Below are 20,361 nucleotides of genomic sequence, written 5' to 3' on the forward strand. Positions count from 1 at the left end.
CCTGGCTAGCAAGCAGAGCGATGAGGCTTTGAATGCAGGCCTCTCTGATCCCAGAACGAAGCTCTTACTTACGGCACCGTTTGTACCTTTCTTTGGAGGCAGCAGCTAAGAGACCTTGTGAATATAGCTCCTTACAACCCATAGCCAGTTGCTCTGGAGTGCTAGCCTAGGCTCAGCTAGCCCACTGGCCTGTCCCTAATTATGCTGTGCATACCCCAGGCCATTCCTGAAACCAGTGTTTGGGAGTGACTGGAAATGGTTTTGAGGGGGTAAACACTTCAAAAGATACACTTTCTGGACTCCTGACAGTGTCCTGCCTGCACCACTACAGATATATCGGTGCTTTTGCTGAATGGAAATCTTTATCTCCCTGGTTTTGCCATAGAAGCTGGTTGAGTTAAAAAAAAAAAAAAAAAAAAAAAAGCAGCAGCAGCAGCAGCTGGTTGAGTGAAAGGTTTCTCATATACGAGCACTTTCCTTTCTTCCTGTGATGGGTCATGGTCTAGTCATTCCTGTTGTTAGAAGCAGCTACAGAAAGTGGGGCAGTAAGATCCTCTCTACAACAACAACCAGGCACCCTTCTAGCCCTGAGATTCTGTGGCCGTGGGCACTCCCAAGGCCATGTGATGGTAAACAAATCACATATTTTAATTTGCTCTCTTTGATGTCCTCGACTCCATGGCACTTAGTACTCTTTGTTTAAACCATCGTATGGCTTGTAGGTGATGAAAGAAGAGGGAAGAATTTTTTTTGAGAGAGACTTGTCAAATTTAGTCTCAACCAAGAAAATAACTTGCAACTAACAAAGAAAGGACTTGTTAATATGGAAAACTAAAAAATATCTTCTGTAAACATTTGCAAGGTATAAAGGATACTGGAGACCAAATACAGTGGTTTCGTTTTGTCCACAGTTGTGTAGCCTTCTCAAGCCGTAGGTTTTCACGAGGCCTAAAGTCACTGCAGCTTTTGACAGCCTATTGATCCTTGATCATGCCTACAGTCATAATTTCAATACATTTACACCATGCATTCAGCAGACATTTACTGAGGACCTAGCTGTCTGCTAGAAGGTCAGAATACAAAATCAAAAAGTACAGTCCCCGGCTTGCAAGGAACCCATCGCTGATTGGAAGAAATAGACAAGATCAGTGAATGGTTTTAGTACAGAATGACGCCTTTTTTTTTTTTAACAACATCAAGCACATCATTCAATGGAAGCACACTGGCTGCACATTGAAAGCAGATGCATAGAGGGGTCAGAGAGGATCTTAAGGTCTTTTTGGTAGAAGTGGTGCTTCAACTAAAAATTTAAAACCATTAGGAATTATTAGGCAGGGAGAAGACATGAAAGGCAAAAGGCATAGCTAGCATCTGCAAAAGATGTATGAAGTATGAAGCCAGGAGGACACAGGGAGCTCTTCTTTAGGCTAATTTCTATGGAACTGCACAACTCACTTCAAGCATCACTACCTCTGGGACTTAGCACGAAGCAGGGGGACGAGTGTGGTGAGAGTTAGGCCATAATAGTGGCTGGTGACCAGAAAAAGAACGATGTTAGGTGCTAAATGAAGGAGTTTGAAAAGTTTTAAGCAGGGAGTAGATAGGATCAGATTTATGTTTTTAAAAGATCTCGCAGGGGCACCTGGCTGGCTCAGTTAGAGCATGCGACTCTGGACCTTGGAGTTGTGAGTCCAAGCCTCATGTTGTGTGTAGAGATTACCTAAAAATAAAATATAAAAAAATTTTTTCAAGTAAATAAATAAAATATCTCTAAAAAGCACAGGGGAGGGTCAACTGGAAAGAGACCAGGCTAAAGTGAGAAAGACCCATTAGCGGGCAATGCAGACAACCAGGTTAAAGAGAACAAGGAGAGGAGGCTATGGCAGTGCCATGGAAGCGCCAGGAGTCCAAGGACCTCGAGACGGAACTGCTCAGACTGGGTCACCAGCTGGAAATGGTGTAGGGATGGGAGAGGAGCCAGGATATTGCCAGGTTTCTAGTGTGGGCAGCTGGGCAGATGATGTTATAACATAACAGATCAAAAAGTGAAATGTACAATGTGGATGTCATGCCATGGTGCTAAAAGTATAAAGAAGTGACTGGCGGGCTCCGTGCTGAGTGTGGAGCCTGCTTAAGATTCTCTCTCTGTCCCTCTACCCCTCTCTCCAGCTCAGGCGCTCTCTCTCTCACTCTAAAATTAAAAAAAAAAAAATAAATTTTTTTTTAATTAAAAAAAGGACTGGAATGGATGAGGTTAACCAGGAAAAGCTTTTTTGGAAGGGGTGAGTTTTAAAGCAAGGTTTGAAGAGGTCCATGGTCATTTGCAAATAACTTCCTGAATATAATGTTTAAAGCTTCTACTTAGTACTTTGTTCTAAAGAGCTAAGTTATTTCATAAATGTCATCTCATTTATCCCCTTGGCATTTCTGTGAGATGCTTAAGGTATAATATTGTCATCACTGATCAGGAAACAGAGAACAAGAGGAAGTGTGTGACCAGCCTTAGATGGGGCGAGGACAGAGCTGAGACTGGAAATTACATCTTTATCATTACCTTCTTATTAAACATGTGCTAGCTCACATACCTGTCCCAGGAGATTTAAGCCATCTGTACATTTTCATAAAATAATCCTAGAATAAATCACTGTCCAGTTCTAAACTACCCAGTTATGCCAGCCTATACCCTAGCATTATGAAACATTTCCCCCAAATATTTGAAATTCCAATTCCCCACATGAAAACTGACCTTGACCTTGACCTTAGTGCCTTAACCTTTAAAGGTGGAACCCAAGAAAAAAGGACATCCTCAAAATCCCAACTGAGTTCTCATAAACCCATCATCACAGAAACGGTGAAGCCTTTCCGTGACTAGAATAAGTTACTAGAGGACAGTGATGCTCTGCAAGTTGTCTCCAAACCGGGCTTTGCATATCAGGGAGATCTGCTTGACCATTTCACCTTTCCTTTTACAAACAAAATGAAAGATGCGTTCTAATTACAATTACAACCTCCGGGAATAATACAGGACAGTGACCTTATGATGAAATAGCAGCTCCATTTTCCCATCGCATCTGAAAGGGACCACCAGTTCCACAACCACTTAAAATTAGTACGTTGCTTCAGTACCTGCCCTGCCAGGAGAAAACGGTGAAAATACGACCTTATCCACAAATAACAAATACATGTAGAGGAAAAGCCTTTCATTGTAAGACCGGTCAACCTTTTGTTTTAAGAATTCAGATGCAATGCTGGTTTTTAGCCTCATTTTACAACCAGATGGATTCTGGCACAAAAGTGAGGTTGACTTGCTCAACTGAGGAAAGCCATTCACGTCTGAGCGCCTACATGCCTGCTATCGTGGCCAGGGGCCACTGCATGACGCCTTGCTGTGATGTGTCTTTACTGCCTCGCCCTCTGGATAAGCGGGACCTCAGCAGACCAAAGCCCCATGCACATTTACAGGATTCTCGCACAAATGAAGTATGCTTTTCTTCTTTCCTTTTTGAGGCAAACTGGCAGGGAAGATAGGATTGGACCAAAGGCTTCGCTGGCCATTTAAATTAACAAAATCTGAGAATGGGGTTTACCCATGTATTTTACCTACTTCTAACAAGTAAATTATTAAATAATGCTATATATTGAGGCAAACCTGAACTTGAAATTATGACAGTGGAATTGGCAGAAATTGGGTCTTTCTCAGCTCAAAATTTTCCTGTGCTCAGATTTGAAATGCTTGTAATAATTATTTCATACCTTTGCCAGACACTGTGGTAAGTGCTCTGCAAACATTCTTCTCACATAATTGTTATAAGCCACCATCACAGTGAGCACTATCCCTGCATCATCTCCAAGAGAAACTGAGGAAGGAAGAGGTAAAGTTCCTTACCCAGAATCCCCACCTATTTAGGGGCATATCTAGTCCAAGGACTCAACCACTGTGTCATACTGCCCCTTTCTAGAAAGTAGCATCATCCCTAAAATAGATATATTGGTAATAAAAAGATAATTTGGGGGGGGATCACATAATAGTAAATTACCATCTTTTGTTTTGTGTGGGAAATGCCTTGTTTTGTAATCTTAAGGCCTTCCACTTGGCACAAAAGGAAAAAGGTTTCTGGAATCTCAGATAGCTTCATGCACCGCCCCCCCCACCCCAGGGTGGCAACCACCCTTTCTTTCACTAAAATATTCAGCTCCATAGAGTTTATTATTATATCTCATATAAACTTGCCAGTCAGGAATATTGATTCTCAAATTGCCAAGGAATAAACTATCAAATCACCCAGCAGTTTTCTCACCAAGAAACTTTCTGAGACTGTGTCATAAAAATTTAAAATCAGGGTTATGAAGGAACTATCTGGGGAGCCCATGCTTTCCTTGCGTGTACTGGACAGTCACAGACGTGGTCCCTGGAGTCCCTACCCCCACCCCCTCCCTTCCACATGGAAACCTGTGGGTCTAAGTTGATGACCCACAGCACTCAGGGGAGAAGCCCGGGAAACACCACCCTGTCTCTGCCAGCACCCTGGCTACACGGACCCCAAAATAGACACAGGCTTCTGGACTCCTGTACCTCCTACATCTGATTTCCTTTTGAGCAGTATTCTGATGGAGCAAGTGAATAAGGAAGACAAAATAAAGAGGAACACAATTTTGAAGGTATAGAAGCAGAGTAACAGCCCCCATCAGAGTCCAAGGCTTCTTCCGTTCACCCTGCCCCCCCTTCTTGCGTGCGTCACGGGTAACACGGGGACCCCTTCTTCCACACCTTACCAGAAGCAATTCAGTCAACAGTTCTGCTTCTCTGTTCATCTTCTCTAGGTTAGAAACACTGCTTGTTACAAATACTTCCCACCTACTATTGTGCTGTTAGGTCTTTATTATTGGATCACTTATAAAATGTTGCATTTAATAAACAATTGAATCTCCAGGCCCTTTCTCAGAGCATTGTAAATATCAAAAACTGTCAAATGGGGCTTTTTTTCCTATTGTGTAATTTTTATAAATGGATAAATAAAGTAACAGAGCACAAAGATTTTGTAAGGAAGAAAAAAAAAACCCCAACACTTTTTGTAAATTTCAGAACAGCTAAAAGCAATGCTTTACTTTGCTATATCTTGCATTTATTAAAAATGCAGTGTAAAGAAGCTTATTTCCTATGATCAACTCTTTCTTAGGGGATGAACATATGCACACACACATGTCCGTGTGCCTAAGTATATGGGCTTGTAGTGGCAGGGTTCTGTAAGAAATACAACTTTTAATTGACAGCCAGGGAGCAAATGCAGCTTAGAATATGACTGCATGAACTTGCTGCATATTTCTAATCACAGTGGGGCTACACTTCATCACACAGGTCAAGCAGCTGCTTACAGGCCCAGAGCAGAGCTGCTAAGCACATACTTGCTGATAGATGGATAATCACATGTAGAAACGGCACACCAGAAAATGTCTAACAATGGGAGAAAATGGCCCTGACTTGTAGTGTTCGTGGATCTCCATGGTATAAATATTTTCACCAGGGCCAATTACCGATCTGATGTCCCTGAACTTGAAGTTGGGAAGAGGTGTGAGCAACCAGCTTGTGAGGGCGGCTCCAGCACACCACATGATCCCTCGTGGCCTTCTTCATCAAGACCCTGAATTCCTTTTAAGATAGTGAATGGCAAGGAAGTACACGTGATAAAACATAGGTATGACTGCATGACAAATGCATATAGCTGGTTTCCAGCTATAATAATATGTGTAGTTAGCTCACAGAGAGCCCTAGTTTCCCACCGAATCCATAGTTGGCTCAGATCTCCTTGGGTTGCCATTGGCTCATACAGATACACTGACTCTATTATGGGACTTCAAAAATTAGGATTTGAGTTTGTAGAGAGTAGGAATATACTACTTATGGAAACAGAAACAAAATTTAAATTTGTGATGGTCTTTTAAAAATATTTGAATAGCCACAGTTGTTGACTCCATTGATGACAGGACATCTTTGCTTTCGAAGGTTTTCCAAAGCCACTGAAAGAAGGAAGACTGTGATAACTCAAAATGACTTGTGTTTTCTGAACCAAAAACTAGGTCTTGAGAATAACCAATTATAACAGGGACTGATTATTTGAAATGAAATTAAAAGCACTGCATTGGAAAAGCAAAGATGTACGACAACCATCTCAATCCTGTACGTCAGGATCTGGGCTGAGAACAGCTCAAATTGTAAACAATGCCTACCAGCCAGGTCAGTGATTTTTCTTCAAAGGTCATTAATTTTTGGCATCATCTCTGAAGTCATGGCAAGGGAGGGGAATTTAGTAGTCAGAAGAGCTGTTTTTATATTTTGAGTGTCCTGGGTAAAAGTCAATTTGCAGCCCATTTGTTCGCGTTTAAAAAAGCTTATAAGCAGTCATTAGGTAAGCTAGAACACCTTGTATGTTGTTCAAGAAACTCAGTCTTGAGAATAGATTCTGAGTTATTCAAAATCAATAGCAAGACTTACTCTTTTTTTTCCAAGATGAATACCCAGTACCTTCCAATTTTAAAAAGAGTTTTAAAAAAATGAAAAACTCCTTTCCAAACATGCCAACTAACATCTGAACCATTTCAGGTAGTGTGTAATGCATCATATGAGAGTACGTCTCACTTGATTTCTTTTACTTTATTTTAACTTCATCCCTAAAGTCCTTTTTTCATACATAACTCGAATAACAGCCCCCCAAAAGGCAATATAACAACCTTATCTCTACTGGTGTCTAGCTGGCACCAATCTGCCCTGACCTTAGACACAAGCCATTGTTAAGGGTATAACGCATTTACATATTTTGCAATAAAACATCAGTTATTTGCATTACTGTGTCAAGTTTTATTTGATTCTTTCACCTAAAAATGACTCATTTTCCTTTCTTGTATTTTAAAAACCAACTACTCTAAGCTTGTTTGAGAATAATCAAAAATTGCCCATTTAGCTAGAAGTCATTTTCTTTTCAAAAGGCAAATGTTATTTAATCTTTCAGCTGTTCATTGTGCCATCATAAATACTTTCTTTTCAGCACAGTTGTGGGGACTGAAATGAGCCCACTAATTGCCTCCCATTTCGACTGACATGTGGTGGTTTAGTGGAAAGAGAACACAGCAGGGAGAAGGAAATAGGAGGCTGAGAAAATGAGAGCTAATTATTTTCACTGCCTCATGTCAGGCTCTGTGTCAGCCTTGTTTTTACAAACTGGAAGGTTTAGCACTAAATAAAACAAACTGGCGTCATGTTTTTATATACTGGCAGTGTCATGGAAGCAGCTGCACATCTCAAAGACAATATAATGCCTGCGTTCGCATGGACACCATCTGACAGACACTGTGAGCCACGGCTAATGAGGACATCACAGTGGTGCCAAGTGAAAGGTGCTGAATTATGTATGATTCTTCATCAGTACAGCAATAGTCCTGTACATCATTATGAGACATTGTTTTGCTGAAGAGATTAAAACATTCTTAGTTCCAGACCCTGCAACCTATACGCGCTGAAAGAGGTTATTAATGGAATTTTTAGGGAGAGTTTCTTGTGGATTTCTTTTTGGTTGAAAAACAAATCTCGCGGGACAAAGCCGTGATGGGTCATGACACCGTATAGATAAAGAAGAGAAGCAAATTAACCATACTTGCATTATCTTCTTTTTAAAGGCAGCATAATAAAATAGAGAGTAGCGGGGTTATACATAATGATAAATAACCCAGGTGCTATCACGGGATGTTCCACTCTCCTGCCTTTAAAACAGCAGGTTTCAGCAGCTGAGCTAGATAATAGCAACGCATGTAAAGAAGCCTTCGGAGGCCTAAATCATCAACATCTTACTACTTTTAATACCAGCATGACCAACATTTCTACCACATTTTTATTTCATCTTGTGTTACTTCTTACATTTTCCAACAGTCACCTGCTAAGAGACTGTTTCCCTTCCCCCCCGCCCCTCCCTTCTTGAATCTTAAAAAGTTTATTTCAACCTCTATTTTATATTTTAAAACGTTTCCTCAGTACAGGCCTTTTTAAGGTGGAGAGGCCTCTTTGCTAGAATCCTGAGCAATCCCTGGTGGTTTCACTTTTTCTCCTCCCTGGGGGAAGGGGGTAAGACGGAGGCGGGATTTTAAAACTCGGTGTCTTTACCATTAGACGGGGCATGCCCAGGAACTAAATTGTGGCCCCGGCGCGGCTAAGCGCACTTGCCACAAATCTCTACATTTTCTGAGTCTCAGTCTACCCATCTGTAAAGTGGAGACATGGCTGTCGACAACAGGGTAAGGCTGGAAGGGTTAAATAACACGGACAAATCTCAACAACATTATGCCAAGTGAAAGAAGCCAAACATAGACAAGTACATACTGTAAAGTTCCAATTTTGCCAGGTTCTAGACCAGGCAAAATTAATCTATGGTGAGAGAAATGAGAAGAGTGCATACCTCCCCTTGTGTCCCTGCCAGGCAGGGACAGGAGACTTTCTAGGGTTGTGGGAATATCTGGCTTGTGGGGGTGGTTACACTGGTATGTACATAGGTCGAAATTCACTGAACTGTGCCCTTAAAAATTGGTTCATTTTACTATTTGCAACGTATATACTTCAATTAAAAAAAAAATCTACCAAAAATGTTTTTATCTGTAACCTTCAGGTAGAAGTGATCTGTAGAAGGCTGAAAGCCTAATGTGGGGTCTGTTTCCTTCCGAAATGTCCTGAATAATCTTTTTCCTAGAGTCTCTCTGACTTACCTACACTGTTCACATTTGCAATAATATTTGAGTGGAGGGGGGGGGAGGGAGAGAGGGAAATATCGTTGTCTCTGAAATGCCCAGAACTTGAAACAATATTTAAAGTTAATTTCTGTGCTATCTTCAATCCCTTTTTCTACTCGTAAAATTTACCTCTATATGGATCATTTCTTTGTACTCCCTCCCTCCCATCTTTTTTTTTTTTTTTTTTTTTTGTGGGAGGGAGAAGGGATGTCTATGTTTGGAATCACTTGTTCTAGCTTGGAACTCCAAAGAATTTTAAACAGCTTGCAAAGAATGTAATAGTGATTTCTCACAAAGAGATACTTAATCTAGCATTAACTGAGTGTTGTTTGGGGTTTTATCGTCACAGTGTTAAGAGTTTCTGTTTTACTTGGCCAGTAATCTTAATTCAGAAAATTTTTTAACATAATTGGCAATACAGAAGCAGTTCAGATGGAATGCTTTCTCCTCCTCCATTAACCACACACTTGATTCTAAAATTATCCAGGTATTTCAGCAGCTGCCCAGATAAATAGTACATATCCTGGGCACCCAACGGAGCTGTTTTTTCATCAGTTTCCAATGCAAAAACTCCCCTCTTCCCAACAAAATTCCATTCATTTCTTGTAGATTTGCATGGAGAGGCAGATGATCCAATTAGTGGGAAGGTTTGGATTACCATTTTTTGCTATTCAAAGCCAAGAACATCCCAGGGCCCAGTACTGCTCCTGTGCCAGTGCCTTTTTCCTACTGGTTAGTAAGAGCATTCCCTAGAAATGTGCATCAAGATACAAATTTGAAGAGTGACACTGTGGGAATCTGGTCATGGAACAGAAATCCACAGTAGTCAGGACCGGTCCCCATGATCTGCTTGTGCAACTAGATGGGAGCGGGTTTTTTCTGGTTTGAAAAGTGGAAGTCATGCCGGGCCACAAAGCCTAAGCCAGGGCTGGCGGAAAGTGTGATTCCAAATACTGGCCAGAGAAATCAAGAAGAGGAGCATAAAGACAGTGGACTGGCACCATATGCACTTTTAACAAGGATCTTTGTCAATAATGGAGGGAACATAGGCTATGCTGGACTTATTAGAGACTCCGTATTTCAGTCTCTGCCATGGAGACTTATAAAGAAATTCACCAACATAATCTTGACTGTTTGTTGACTCTGGAAGATGGAACTCCCCTGCACTGTAATTCTTACTTCTGTTTAACCCACAACAAGGAAAAGTTCCAGATTCAGAAAAGACTAGGGTTTGGAGACCTGCTCCTCATAGCACCAAGAGACTACCTTAGATCAGTTCCGAACTCCATCTCCTTCTGTCCGTGAGATCTTGGTCAGATTTCCCCATCTCTCTATGCTTCAGTTTCCTCATCAAGGTAAGGCTCTCAGGCTGTCAATCCCATTTCATAGCCACCGTCCTCCAGACATCCGATGGTTCCTATTGGTAGGGTCGCATTAGGACCTGCTGAAGCAGGAAGGGGCAGAATTGGTGTTCTATAATCCATCTATGTGAGAAGATACAAGTTTATTCCTTCTTCTGTTTATTTCATAAGACCAGTCATTGTTATGGTGCCACTGCCTACATCTTTTTTTCTTTTTTTCCAACACTGATACCAGACTTTGGTGCCCTCTGGGTGCCCAAGTAAGATGCTCTGACCGCACCTGCCTACTCTGGCCAGAGTCCTTGTCTAAACACTCTGTACCTTCTCGCTTGTCAAAGCTTACTCAACTTCTGGCCCATTCCCTTAGATCGCTGCTAGATGATGGGGTGGCTAGTCTAATAAACTAATTGGAGCTGTGTTGGTGACTGATGTTGGTAATGATAATTACAATTGCTCCTTTCCAAGCTCCTTATTTGGCTCTGGCACTGTGCTGGGCACTTTATTTACATTATCTCATTTAATCCTCATTCAACATACTTGTGAATAGAAACACCGAGGTCCAAACAGGTTATATAAGTTGGCTAAGGTTGGGGGGAAAGTGACAGAAATGGAATTCAAGCTCCAGGAGCTGGACTTTCAGCTGTCATCTTTCATCTCATTCCCTGCTACTCCCCGAGTAATGGCTTAATGTATACTCTTTTTCTATATTATTTCTATCTTAATCATCACCATCAACCCTTTAAACCAAATGAGTAACAGGGCCATTTCAGACTGCCAGGGGTGAAATGGTTTTGGGAAAGAAGTCCTTTCGGGCCCCCAAAGGCTCTCAGAATACAGAGCTGTCTGCTTTTGATTTCTGCCTGTCAGGACTGCGAGTTGTTCACAAGATGTCCAAAGTGACTCTTGAATGTTTCCGATTCATAAATCAATACTCACATTTCTGTCACTCACATCAAGCCCAAATCAATAGTTCACCCTGGTAAAAGTGAATGGCTTTTACATCTGAGCCCACATTCCCACTACCTGGTTCCTACCACTACCAAGAAACTAAAAAGGCAGCAATTTTGCACGTAAGATCCTATATTAGGCTCATAAATATGTTGTTACTTTTAGTGATGTTCTTGATGATTTAATTCATGTTACTGCTATGAAAACCTTTTCAGTGATCGATTGGTCAAGAACTCATCACATGGCATCCTGTCTCTATTGGGTCCTGTAGAATTCAATACTTTGTTTAAATCCTGGTAGTTGTGAGCAATGCAATTCATTGACAACTTAATGACTCGCTGTGTAGCAAAAATGCAGAGAATACCTGCGGGTAATAGGAAATTGAGCAGAATTTAAAGAATTCCATGACTTGATTTAAGGGTTACTTTTCTTAACTAGGCAACAGTGAAATCACAGATGCCCCCCCCCCCCTCAAAAAAAACCCTAGGATTATGTCAGGGCACTGACAGATTAAGTTAATAATTGAAGTGAACACTGCATATTTTCTTTCCCACCCAGGTTTGTAATTTAATGACATGGATAATGCCCCCCTTGTCTTACAGTGCCTTTGAGTATAGTTTTATTGCTTCTGTCGCTATCTTTTATGGTTCAGGCAAAAGCCTTTCTTTCAGATAAGAGAATTTGAAAAGTAAAAAGGTCTCTAACCCTATTATGGGGACCCTTGTTTTTCCAAGTTGGACTCTGGGGAACAGGGAAGCAGTTGCTGCAGGAGAGGACCTGCGGCCACTTGCTTTTTCAGTTGTATTAGCAAAATCTTCCCTGGTCCTTCCCCCACTTGCCTGTTGTCAATAGCTGGTCCCATTGTGGAGCTCTGAGAACCGCCCAGTGAGTACATCCTGCCACCTCTCCCAATTGCCCTTCCCTATCGGCAGCTTCTCCAACTCTGGAGCCAGGCGGCCTTGTGCTATTATCATCCCACCTCTACCACTTAATGGCCAGGAGACCCTAGGAAAATTCCTTTATTTACCTAAGCCTCATTTTTCTCACCTAATGGGAAAATAAATCTAACTTGCAGGGTTACTGTGGATCTCAAACAAAAATAGCACAGAGTACCCAGCAGCATGCCTAGAGCAGATTAAGCACTCCGGCAATGTGAGTTCCCACCTGTCAGCAACCCCTTCTCAACAGAGAGCTCCTCTGAGCGCGTGCACAGGCCGGTCTATGGCAGGCCTGAGGTCAAGGAGAGTTCTCAGGCTGTGAGGTGGGAGAGCCGAGGGCCTCGGGCATTTACACACAGCCTGAGGTCTTTCACCTGTGATTTGGCTAACTTCGTTCCAAAACTGGACAGGCAAAAGAAACCGAACTAAGTCACCTCATCTTTCCTAAGGCTTTTTATTCCAGCCACTGCTTGAGGAGGCTCTTGCCATGTCAGAGAAGTGCAGTCATGACTTCAAATAGTCATTATGCTGCCCAGTTACCTCAGGGCTCCCGCTGCCCAGGGAGCAGCCCCAAAACAGAGCAATACTGAGAGATCTGTCCATTCTGAGTGACTGATCTGACTTCTGTTAACCGAAAACTGGGTTTTCACATTATTGAATAGACCTTTTCCTTCACTAATTGGCTCTCCATCTTGTGAATGTGGTTGGGCAAAGAGGGTCACTCCCCTCAGGCACGTGCCCTGCTTGGTTGTGCAATTTATCTAGAAGTTTTCCTAAAACAAAGGGCTCCCCCAGCTTTCTGCTGAAGCCAACAGGTTTTCAACAGCCTCTTTGTTAGTGCTTTTCCATAATAATTTTGTCTGAGCTTGCTCAGGAGACATTCCAGGTCTACTCCTATGAGAGCATTTTCTAGTTTCAGCATGTAAGGTGCTCACTACATTATCCTTAACCTCTCAGAATCCTTCATTCTTCAAGTAATGTAAAAGAGAAGGTGAATTTATGGTTCAGGGGTCAAATTTGGTGCAAAGACATGGCGTATTTCTCCTTTTCATTGCACACACAGTGTTTATCTGCCAACATTTTTATTATTACTCATACAGCCAAGTTAAAAAAATATATTTATAATGAATCCTCCCTTATCCGCTAAATGCAACCATTAGCATTTTATTCTACTTGCCTTATCACATATATGTCCATCTATCGCTCTAGCCATATACCAATCTTCATGTTTTTGATGCATGTCAAAGTCATTTGCAGACACCAATACACTTCCTCTTAAATATCTCAGTGCGCTAGAGTTCAAGAAGAAATGCACACATCTTAAGTATACATTCGCTGAATTTTGACAAATGCATATGCCTATATGACTCAAACCCCTGTGAACAGAGTATTAGCCCCCCGTAAAGTCTCACCATGCCCCTTACCAGTCAATCCCCATCTGCAGAAACAACCTTTTCTGAAATGTTGCCACTGCAGATTGGTTTTATCTGTTCTAGAATGTCACATAAACGGAATCCTTAGTATGTTTTTTTTTTTTTTTTGTATAAGACTTCTTTCACTCACTGTAATGGTTCTGAGATTTCATCCATCTTGTTGCATGTGTCAATGATCTGCTCCTTTTGTGTTGCTGAGTAACATTCCATTCTGCGAATATATGATACTTAACTCATTCTCCTAATGAACACTTGGCCTGTTTCTAGGGAGCTTTTAATTTTGTTTTTTGGGTTTTTTGTTTTTTTTTGTTTTTTGGCTATTATGATAAAGCTACTCAGAGCAACACTGTACAAGTCTTTTTTCATTTCTCTCAGGTAAATACCTAGGAGTTGAATTTCTGAGTCATCAAATAGATGTATGTTTATACATATGGATATATGTTTATAATAAATTGCCAAAGCCTTCCCCAGAGCGATTGTACCATTTACACTTCCACCAGCAATCCAGGAGCTCAAAATCCTGGCCAACATTGGATGTTATCCATCTTAGCCATTTGGTGGGCATATAGTGGTATCTCATTGTGGGGACATTTTAATTTACATCCCTGGTGACTAATGATATAGAGCCCTTTTTCATTACATGGTGGTTTTACTGAAAATTTAATTAACGTGATATCATTTTTAAAAATCGAGAGGTTTCACATAAGAATCCAGATATCCAGCTTTTTGGGAAACATTAAAGGACCTAGCAAGACTGAGGTCATATTCCCACATGGGGATAAGCAACAGAAGCTGAGTGATGGCTGTCCCTTTAGGGCAGCTGCCCTTTAGACCCCCAGAGTCCTAACCCTCCCGTAACTCCCCAACACATGAGCCAGTTATCAGTTGCCATACATCACATTTGCAGGGTTCCCTCCTGTTAAGAGGAAAGTGAGCTCTTTCTTGAGCCCATATTATTATCAACACTGGCAAAGTGAAAGTTAAAAGGGCCTTGTATTTCAAAATGGGAAGTCCACATTTCTTTGTACGAATAAAAAAATATTCCTACAATGTTTAATATGTAAATTAAATGGGTCTATTTTGAAAGATGACAATTTAGGGCTCTATAATGAAACTGCCTGGCTTTACTCATTTTCATTATTAAATGCCTGGTCCCTTTAGGATTTTGAGTTTGCAACTCCTATAACAATAGAACATTTACACTGATAAATTATGTCTCAAGACTGCACGAACTGGGGGTTGTTTAAATATATAAAGAGATCTAATTTCATGTCCTTTTTTCAAAAAAGGAAAAAAAATTACCTCAATATTTCATTTAGGAAACTTCATGTGTTATAAAACATTGGGACTAGAGAAATTGTTTCACTCTCTGAAATTCTATAATTTTGCTTTTAATTCTAGGATTGTAAGTGGAAAATGTATATGGAGATGGATGGGGATGAAATTGCAATAACCTACATCAAAGATGTGACATTCAACACTAACCTACCTGATGCAGAGATTTTAAAGATGACAAAGGTAGGGTTCTATTTACGGCTTAAAAGCTTTTTTGAATTCACAGATATCAAACAAAGACATTAAAATCCCCCAGCAGTGTGCTTTTGTGCTTGTCGATGTTCACGTCAGCTCAGCTTCAAGCTGCCTGTTGAAAGGCACATTTTATTTAGCCGATTGAGATCATAATAGTTTTTGTTAAAATTCCACTTAGGCTGTGTGAACTAAAAAGTACTACAAGAAAGTGTCGTTTAAATTTTTTTTTATTTTCTTCTCTATTTCTTTATGCTTACTCTGTCATTTGTTAAAGGAAAGAAAATGCCAATGATGAAAATATTTACCTCAAATTTGAGGTCATTTTTTAAACTTTGAAAAACTTGTGCGGAGGAAGGCTTTCTTGAAGGACTGAGGTGAGGTTATTCAGGAGGCACCTGTTGATGTCTTCATAGCTTCCTTGAGTTCACACCTCCGGCCAGAGAACACCTCACTACTTCAGGGTCAGTGGTAGAAGCATGCCCTTTACAACACAAAAGACAGATTGAGAGAAATGCTTAGCTTCTCCTCAAAATGGAAAAAAATTCAGTTCTGTCCCAATAAATCTGAAAAAATACCTTTGAGACTTCAACAGGAGGAGAAAGTCAACAACTTGGGTGAATAACCATGCTATCCATCAGACCATCACTTGAAACTTCACATAAGCCACTCTTTAGTACGTGATGAACTGTGTATTTGGTTACAGTGAAGAAAGTGGGGTGGGTAGCACAGAAGAACCTAGGTACAAACACAAGTGGGGAAGTGAAGAGTCTTCAAAGCCACAGCATTAGACTTGCAAATGTGTTCCCTTCCCAGGCATAAGATTGCTAAACATCCAAGTCCTTTTAATTTACAAGTGTATTCATCAAGTCAATTGATTTGATATTCATTGTTGGAATCTTCTGAGTAACTGGGAGTCATTTCAATGGTGTTATTTATCTGTAAAGGTTATGATCTGGTTTTAACTTTCCTTTATTTTGTTGGGACATGATGTTTTGATGTCTTAAAGGCTGGACAGATCCTTGCTCCTTCCCCCCAACCTATGCCATTTAGAAGCAAGATCCAAGTCCTTGCTTGCTAACAGAAGGAAGCCACTCACAGCAAAAATGACAGGGTACAGCTCTAAAGCCAAATACAGGTGTTTCTGGTATAGTGCCACATATGCACTCCCAAAGAACCACATCTTGTGCAAAATCACACACCAACATTAACTGGGGGCTATAGGAAAAACAGGATTGGGGGAGACCATTCAAAATCTGTAGAACTTTTAACATCAACAGAATCATAACAATACTAATTAAAAAGAGAGAAAAGGAAAAAAAAAAAAAAAAGAACCCAGTTAAATCTCTACCACATGTGCTTTGTACCCATCTCAAGGCCAGTCATTTGTAGACTTAAGTATAGAATGAAGGGGTGGAGGGTGGTTAAAAGAGTGGAGATTCACTTATAATAAAAACCATTTTCATCAAAGTTAAAATGGGATCCAAGGTGTCAGGGTGAAAAAGTTTCCTTCTACCCTTCTAAGTTCTTGGGCTGGTCTAATAATTAAATTAACATAAGACAGATTAACAGGAGAAGAATTTAATTTTGTACATACAGGAGCCCCAAAGATGTGAGACTTACGGGCAAGTCAGGAAGCTGAGGCTAATATATGCCATCCTCAGCTAAGGAATGAGCCAGGGGCCTGGGGCTTCAAAGAGGGGAAGGCAATTCACAGGGAGATAACAAGAGCAGATGTTTGGTAGTTAGAAGCCTGCCCTGCCATGCAGATAGGTCTTTCAGATTAAAAAAAAAAAAAAAAGTATCTCTGATAAAAGCTCTTTTTCTGGGCCAGGTGCCCTATCTAAATTCTTTCAGGCAGTTATGGGAGAGGTAAAAGTTTTTCTTGAGTCTTCTGGGTTTTGATGGTCTTCAGCTAAAAATACAATACACCTGTCAAAGTGCTATGTTTTGGGGTGACATAGTCTCCTTGTGAAAGGCATAGGCTTCTTCATTAATCCTTTCATTTAATAATGTTGCCACAAAGCAGCCTTTGCATGCACAGCCTTGCTGGATAGCCTGATACAGTGAAAACAGAGTAGTTGTTGAAACTACTAACCCAGCCATTGCTTGCATTCAAAGAAGGCACTTCTGAGTTTGTATAGTTAAGTCTTTCTCTTAATTATCAGAGATTTCTACTGATGCTTCAAAATATTAACATGAATAATGAATGACCTAATGATAGGGTTGAGTAGTATATCAGAAAAGAGAAGATCGTGGGACTAAGACTAGATGTTTAGAATTACAGAAAAAGAGGTCTTATGAAAACTAACATCCAAGACATTAGCATGTTGTGAGTAATCACACGTGAACCAACACCATGACTTTCATGATAATCTGACATTATACCCTATTTGCCAATTGCATATGGCACAGCTGGCCTCAAAGATCCATGCCATAGTAGGGCAGGCACTAGACCATCCTAACTTTTGTTTTTCAGCCCCCCTTTGTAATGGAGAAGTGGAATGTAGGAATAATGGAAAATCAGACTGTAGAATGCACTGTCACATATGAGGTAAGCTTGGGGTTGGGCAAGGGTGGGGTGCTGGTGGCTTTACCATCAGTTTCTTAGTAGGAATTTATTAGCTCCCTCAACAGTGCTTAAAATCGGAAGAGAAATTATTTAACCAACATGAATATGGGAAGATTAACATAATTACTCTAACAAAATGCTGGTAAGGAAAGAGAACAGGATATTCTTGCCCAGGTAAAGATTGAGACAGTAATACATCCATTCATCAGCTAATGATTGAACATCTACATGCTGTGTAACATGTTAGGTACTGGGGTTATACCAAACAGTGACCAAACCAAAGCTCTGCCTTCTTAGTGCTTAGAGTTTAGGGGTAAATCAGCGATTCTTCACAAGGACAGAGAACAACTTCTACTATCACCTGGTGGGGAGAGAGGTCTATTCTCAAAAACAGATTCCATATATTTTATATATGGATAAATAGAAAAACTGACACTTTAAAAAATATGCTACTAAGATTAAAATTCACATATTTAGCAAATACCTACTGACAGTTACTCTTCTATGATTAGGGCAGACTAAATCTATACTCTCTCTTGAGGTTCCAGTGAGAGGAGATCGATAATAAATAGGTAAGCAATAAGCAGAGAGTGATAAGTGGTAACCAGAAAATAGTGAGACTTGGGCCATGAGACTGGGTGGTTAGTTAGGGAAGGCCTCTCCTCTGAGGAGGAGGCAGCAAGAAAGAGCACAGGAGAGTCAAGGCCAAGCTCCTGAGGCACAGAGGACAATGACAAAGCTCCCGAAAGGGGCAGGCTGGATCACAGAGCTTCGTGGGGCCACAGTGAGGAGTTTGGATTTACTATGAACACAACTGGAAGCCAATGGGGTGTTTTAAGCAGTCTATTGCTTAAAATAATCTAATTATGTTTTTAAAATCAGCAATATCTTCGGGTGCCTGGGTAGCTTAGTCGGTTAAGCAGCCAACTTTGGCTCAGGTCATGATCTCACGCTCTGTAGGTTCAAGCCTGCATCGGGCTCTGTGATGATGTCTCAGAGCCTGGAGCTGCTTTGGATTCTGTGTCTCCCTCTCTCTCTGCCCTAACCCCACTCACACTCTGTCTCTCGGTCAAAAATTAATAAGCATTTAAGTCTTTTTTTTTAAAAATCAGCAATATCTACATGGCTGGTGGAACATAATGCTTTACAAGGTAGAGAAACCCTGCAGGAACAGGGGGGAGGGGAAGAAGTAGACCCCAGAGTCTCATGACACATGGAGATATTATATTAATATGCATCTGCCATCAAAAGGACATGTATTTCATTCATTCATTTTATTATTCATTCAGGAAACATTTGGTAAGGATTCACCAAGACCCAGGCACTATAACAGGAGTTTACACCTGTTTTATCCCATTAACGTTGTATAAATACTGAGAGATAGACAGCATTAACTTTCATAGGGAAAACAGGCTCAGAGAGATAGAACGAGGTCCCGAGGTCTGGGGTGGTCGGTGGAGTCACACCCAGGCTCTCGGACTATAAACAGTTTCCACTATTCCTCAGCTGTCCTACCTGTTCCCTTACCAGCAGTAAGATGAGGGAAGTCAGCCTGTAAATGGACTCCATGCACTGCTGCATTGTGATGGTCTTCTGAGCCGCCAGATTGGCTCTGATTCAGCATTGGAAATCCATACCCTGGCTAGTCCACTTATCCAGGGTGATCTGATGCCGGAAGCCAATGAGTATTACAATAGTTCCTTATCCTCACCAGCCAGGGAGCACAGCTTGTCAGGGATGAGGTGCCTGAGAAATAGCATTAACTGTCAAAGTGCTGCTGGTAGGACATAAAACCTAAATAAGAACAGTTGATTGGTCCTGAGAAACATGGAATCTAGACTGTTGTGGAACCTGTTGACCAGCCCCCACTATGCAGGAGAGCCTTCTTTTTAGTAACTTTTCTTCTCCTCTCTCCTTCCTCTTCCTCCTTCTCCTTATACTCTGTGATGATGTGCTACTTGTGTCTGTAATTGTCACTGCAGGGTTTTTTAAACATATTTTCATAACCATATCGAAGTCTGAGAGGCTCCTGAACCTGATTTGTGACACCCGGTGATGAAGGGTTTCAGGATGAGAAGGTGGTGTGTCTTGATCTGGTATCTTCTCCTTTTTCTAGTCCTTATTTTTACCTCCCTACCCAGTCTCACTTTTGTATCTGTTACCCTGCACCCTCCATGGGGATAATTATCCACCAGACTGCCCACACCCACTCAGTTACCCTGCTGATCAAAGGCAGTCGTGGGCAAAACAGGGGTCAGATTTTTATGTATTCAAATCTGTCTTCAAGTACTCTAAACAGAAGAAATTGTTTTTCAGTCCTTAGTAAGCAAAAAGGTAAGTTGAGATTCACCAGATAGAATAAATTCTGGGAGATGACAACGACATTTTGAACTACTATAATCCACTAAGGAATAAAGTGGTCAGAACTTTCCTTTTAGGAGCGCCTGGGTTGGCTCAATTAAGCATCTGACTCTTGATTTCGGTTCAGGTTATGATCTCTGGGTTGTAGGATCAAGCCCCACATTGGGCTCTAGGCTGAGACAATGGAGCCTACTTGAGATTCTCTCTCTCTCTTCTCTGCCTGTCCCCTGCTCTTGTGCATGCACACGTGTGCTCTCTCAAAATAAATCAAAAACAAACAAAACACTTTCCTTTTAATCAGATTACCATATTTAGGCAGGCTGATATTTCACCTAATGCATTATGATAATAGTGTTCTCAGGAGTTAAATGGGAGTAACATAATAACTTGAGTTCTTTTCTTCCTGTTTTATAAGCACAAGCATGTCGTTGTTTCTCTCTCTCTTTTTTTTT

General features: G+C 41.0%; 1 protein-coding gene and 1 long non-coding RNA gene across 5 annotated transcripts in view; one reads left to right on the forward strand and one right to left on the reverse strand.

Moving 5' to 3' along the window:
* Positions 1-20,361, forward strand: part of MAP3K20 (mitogen-activated protein kinase kinase kinase 20) — a 186,914-nt gene that overhangs the window by 160,613 nt on the left and 5,940 nt on the right. For all 4 annotated transcript variants that reach the window (XM_042949153.1, XM_042949154.1, XM_042949156.1 and 1 more), the window contains exons 17-18: positions 14,851-14,967; positions 17,456-17,530. In XM_042949153.1, the coding sequence (XP_042805087.1) occupies positions 14,851-14,967; positions 17,456-17,530 (192 nt within the window). The remainder of the gene's footprint in view (positions 1-14,850; positions 14,968-17,455; positions 17,531-20,361) is intronic.
* LOC122226252 lies at positions 15,256-20,026 on the reverse strand. Its single transcript, XR_006205531.1, has 3 exons — positions 19,076-20,026; positions 15,555-15,714; positions 15,256-15,460 (listed from the first exon to the last, which is right to left on the reverse strand). It is a non-coding gene; the product is annotated as an uncharacterized LOC122226252 (long non-coding RNA).

This window comes from Panthera leo, chromosome C1 (genome assembly GCF_018350215.1).
Source record: "Panthera leo isolate Ple1 chromosome C1, P.leo_Ple1_pat1.1, whole genome shotgun sequence".
Taxonomy (NCBI): Eukaryota; Metazoa; Chordata; class Mammalia; order Carnivora; family Felidae; genus Panthera; species Panthera leo.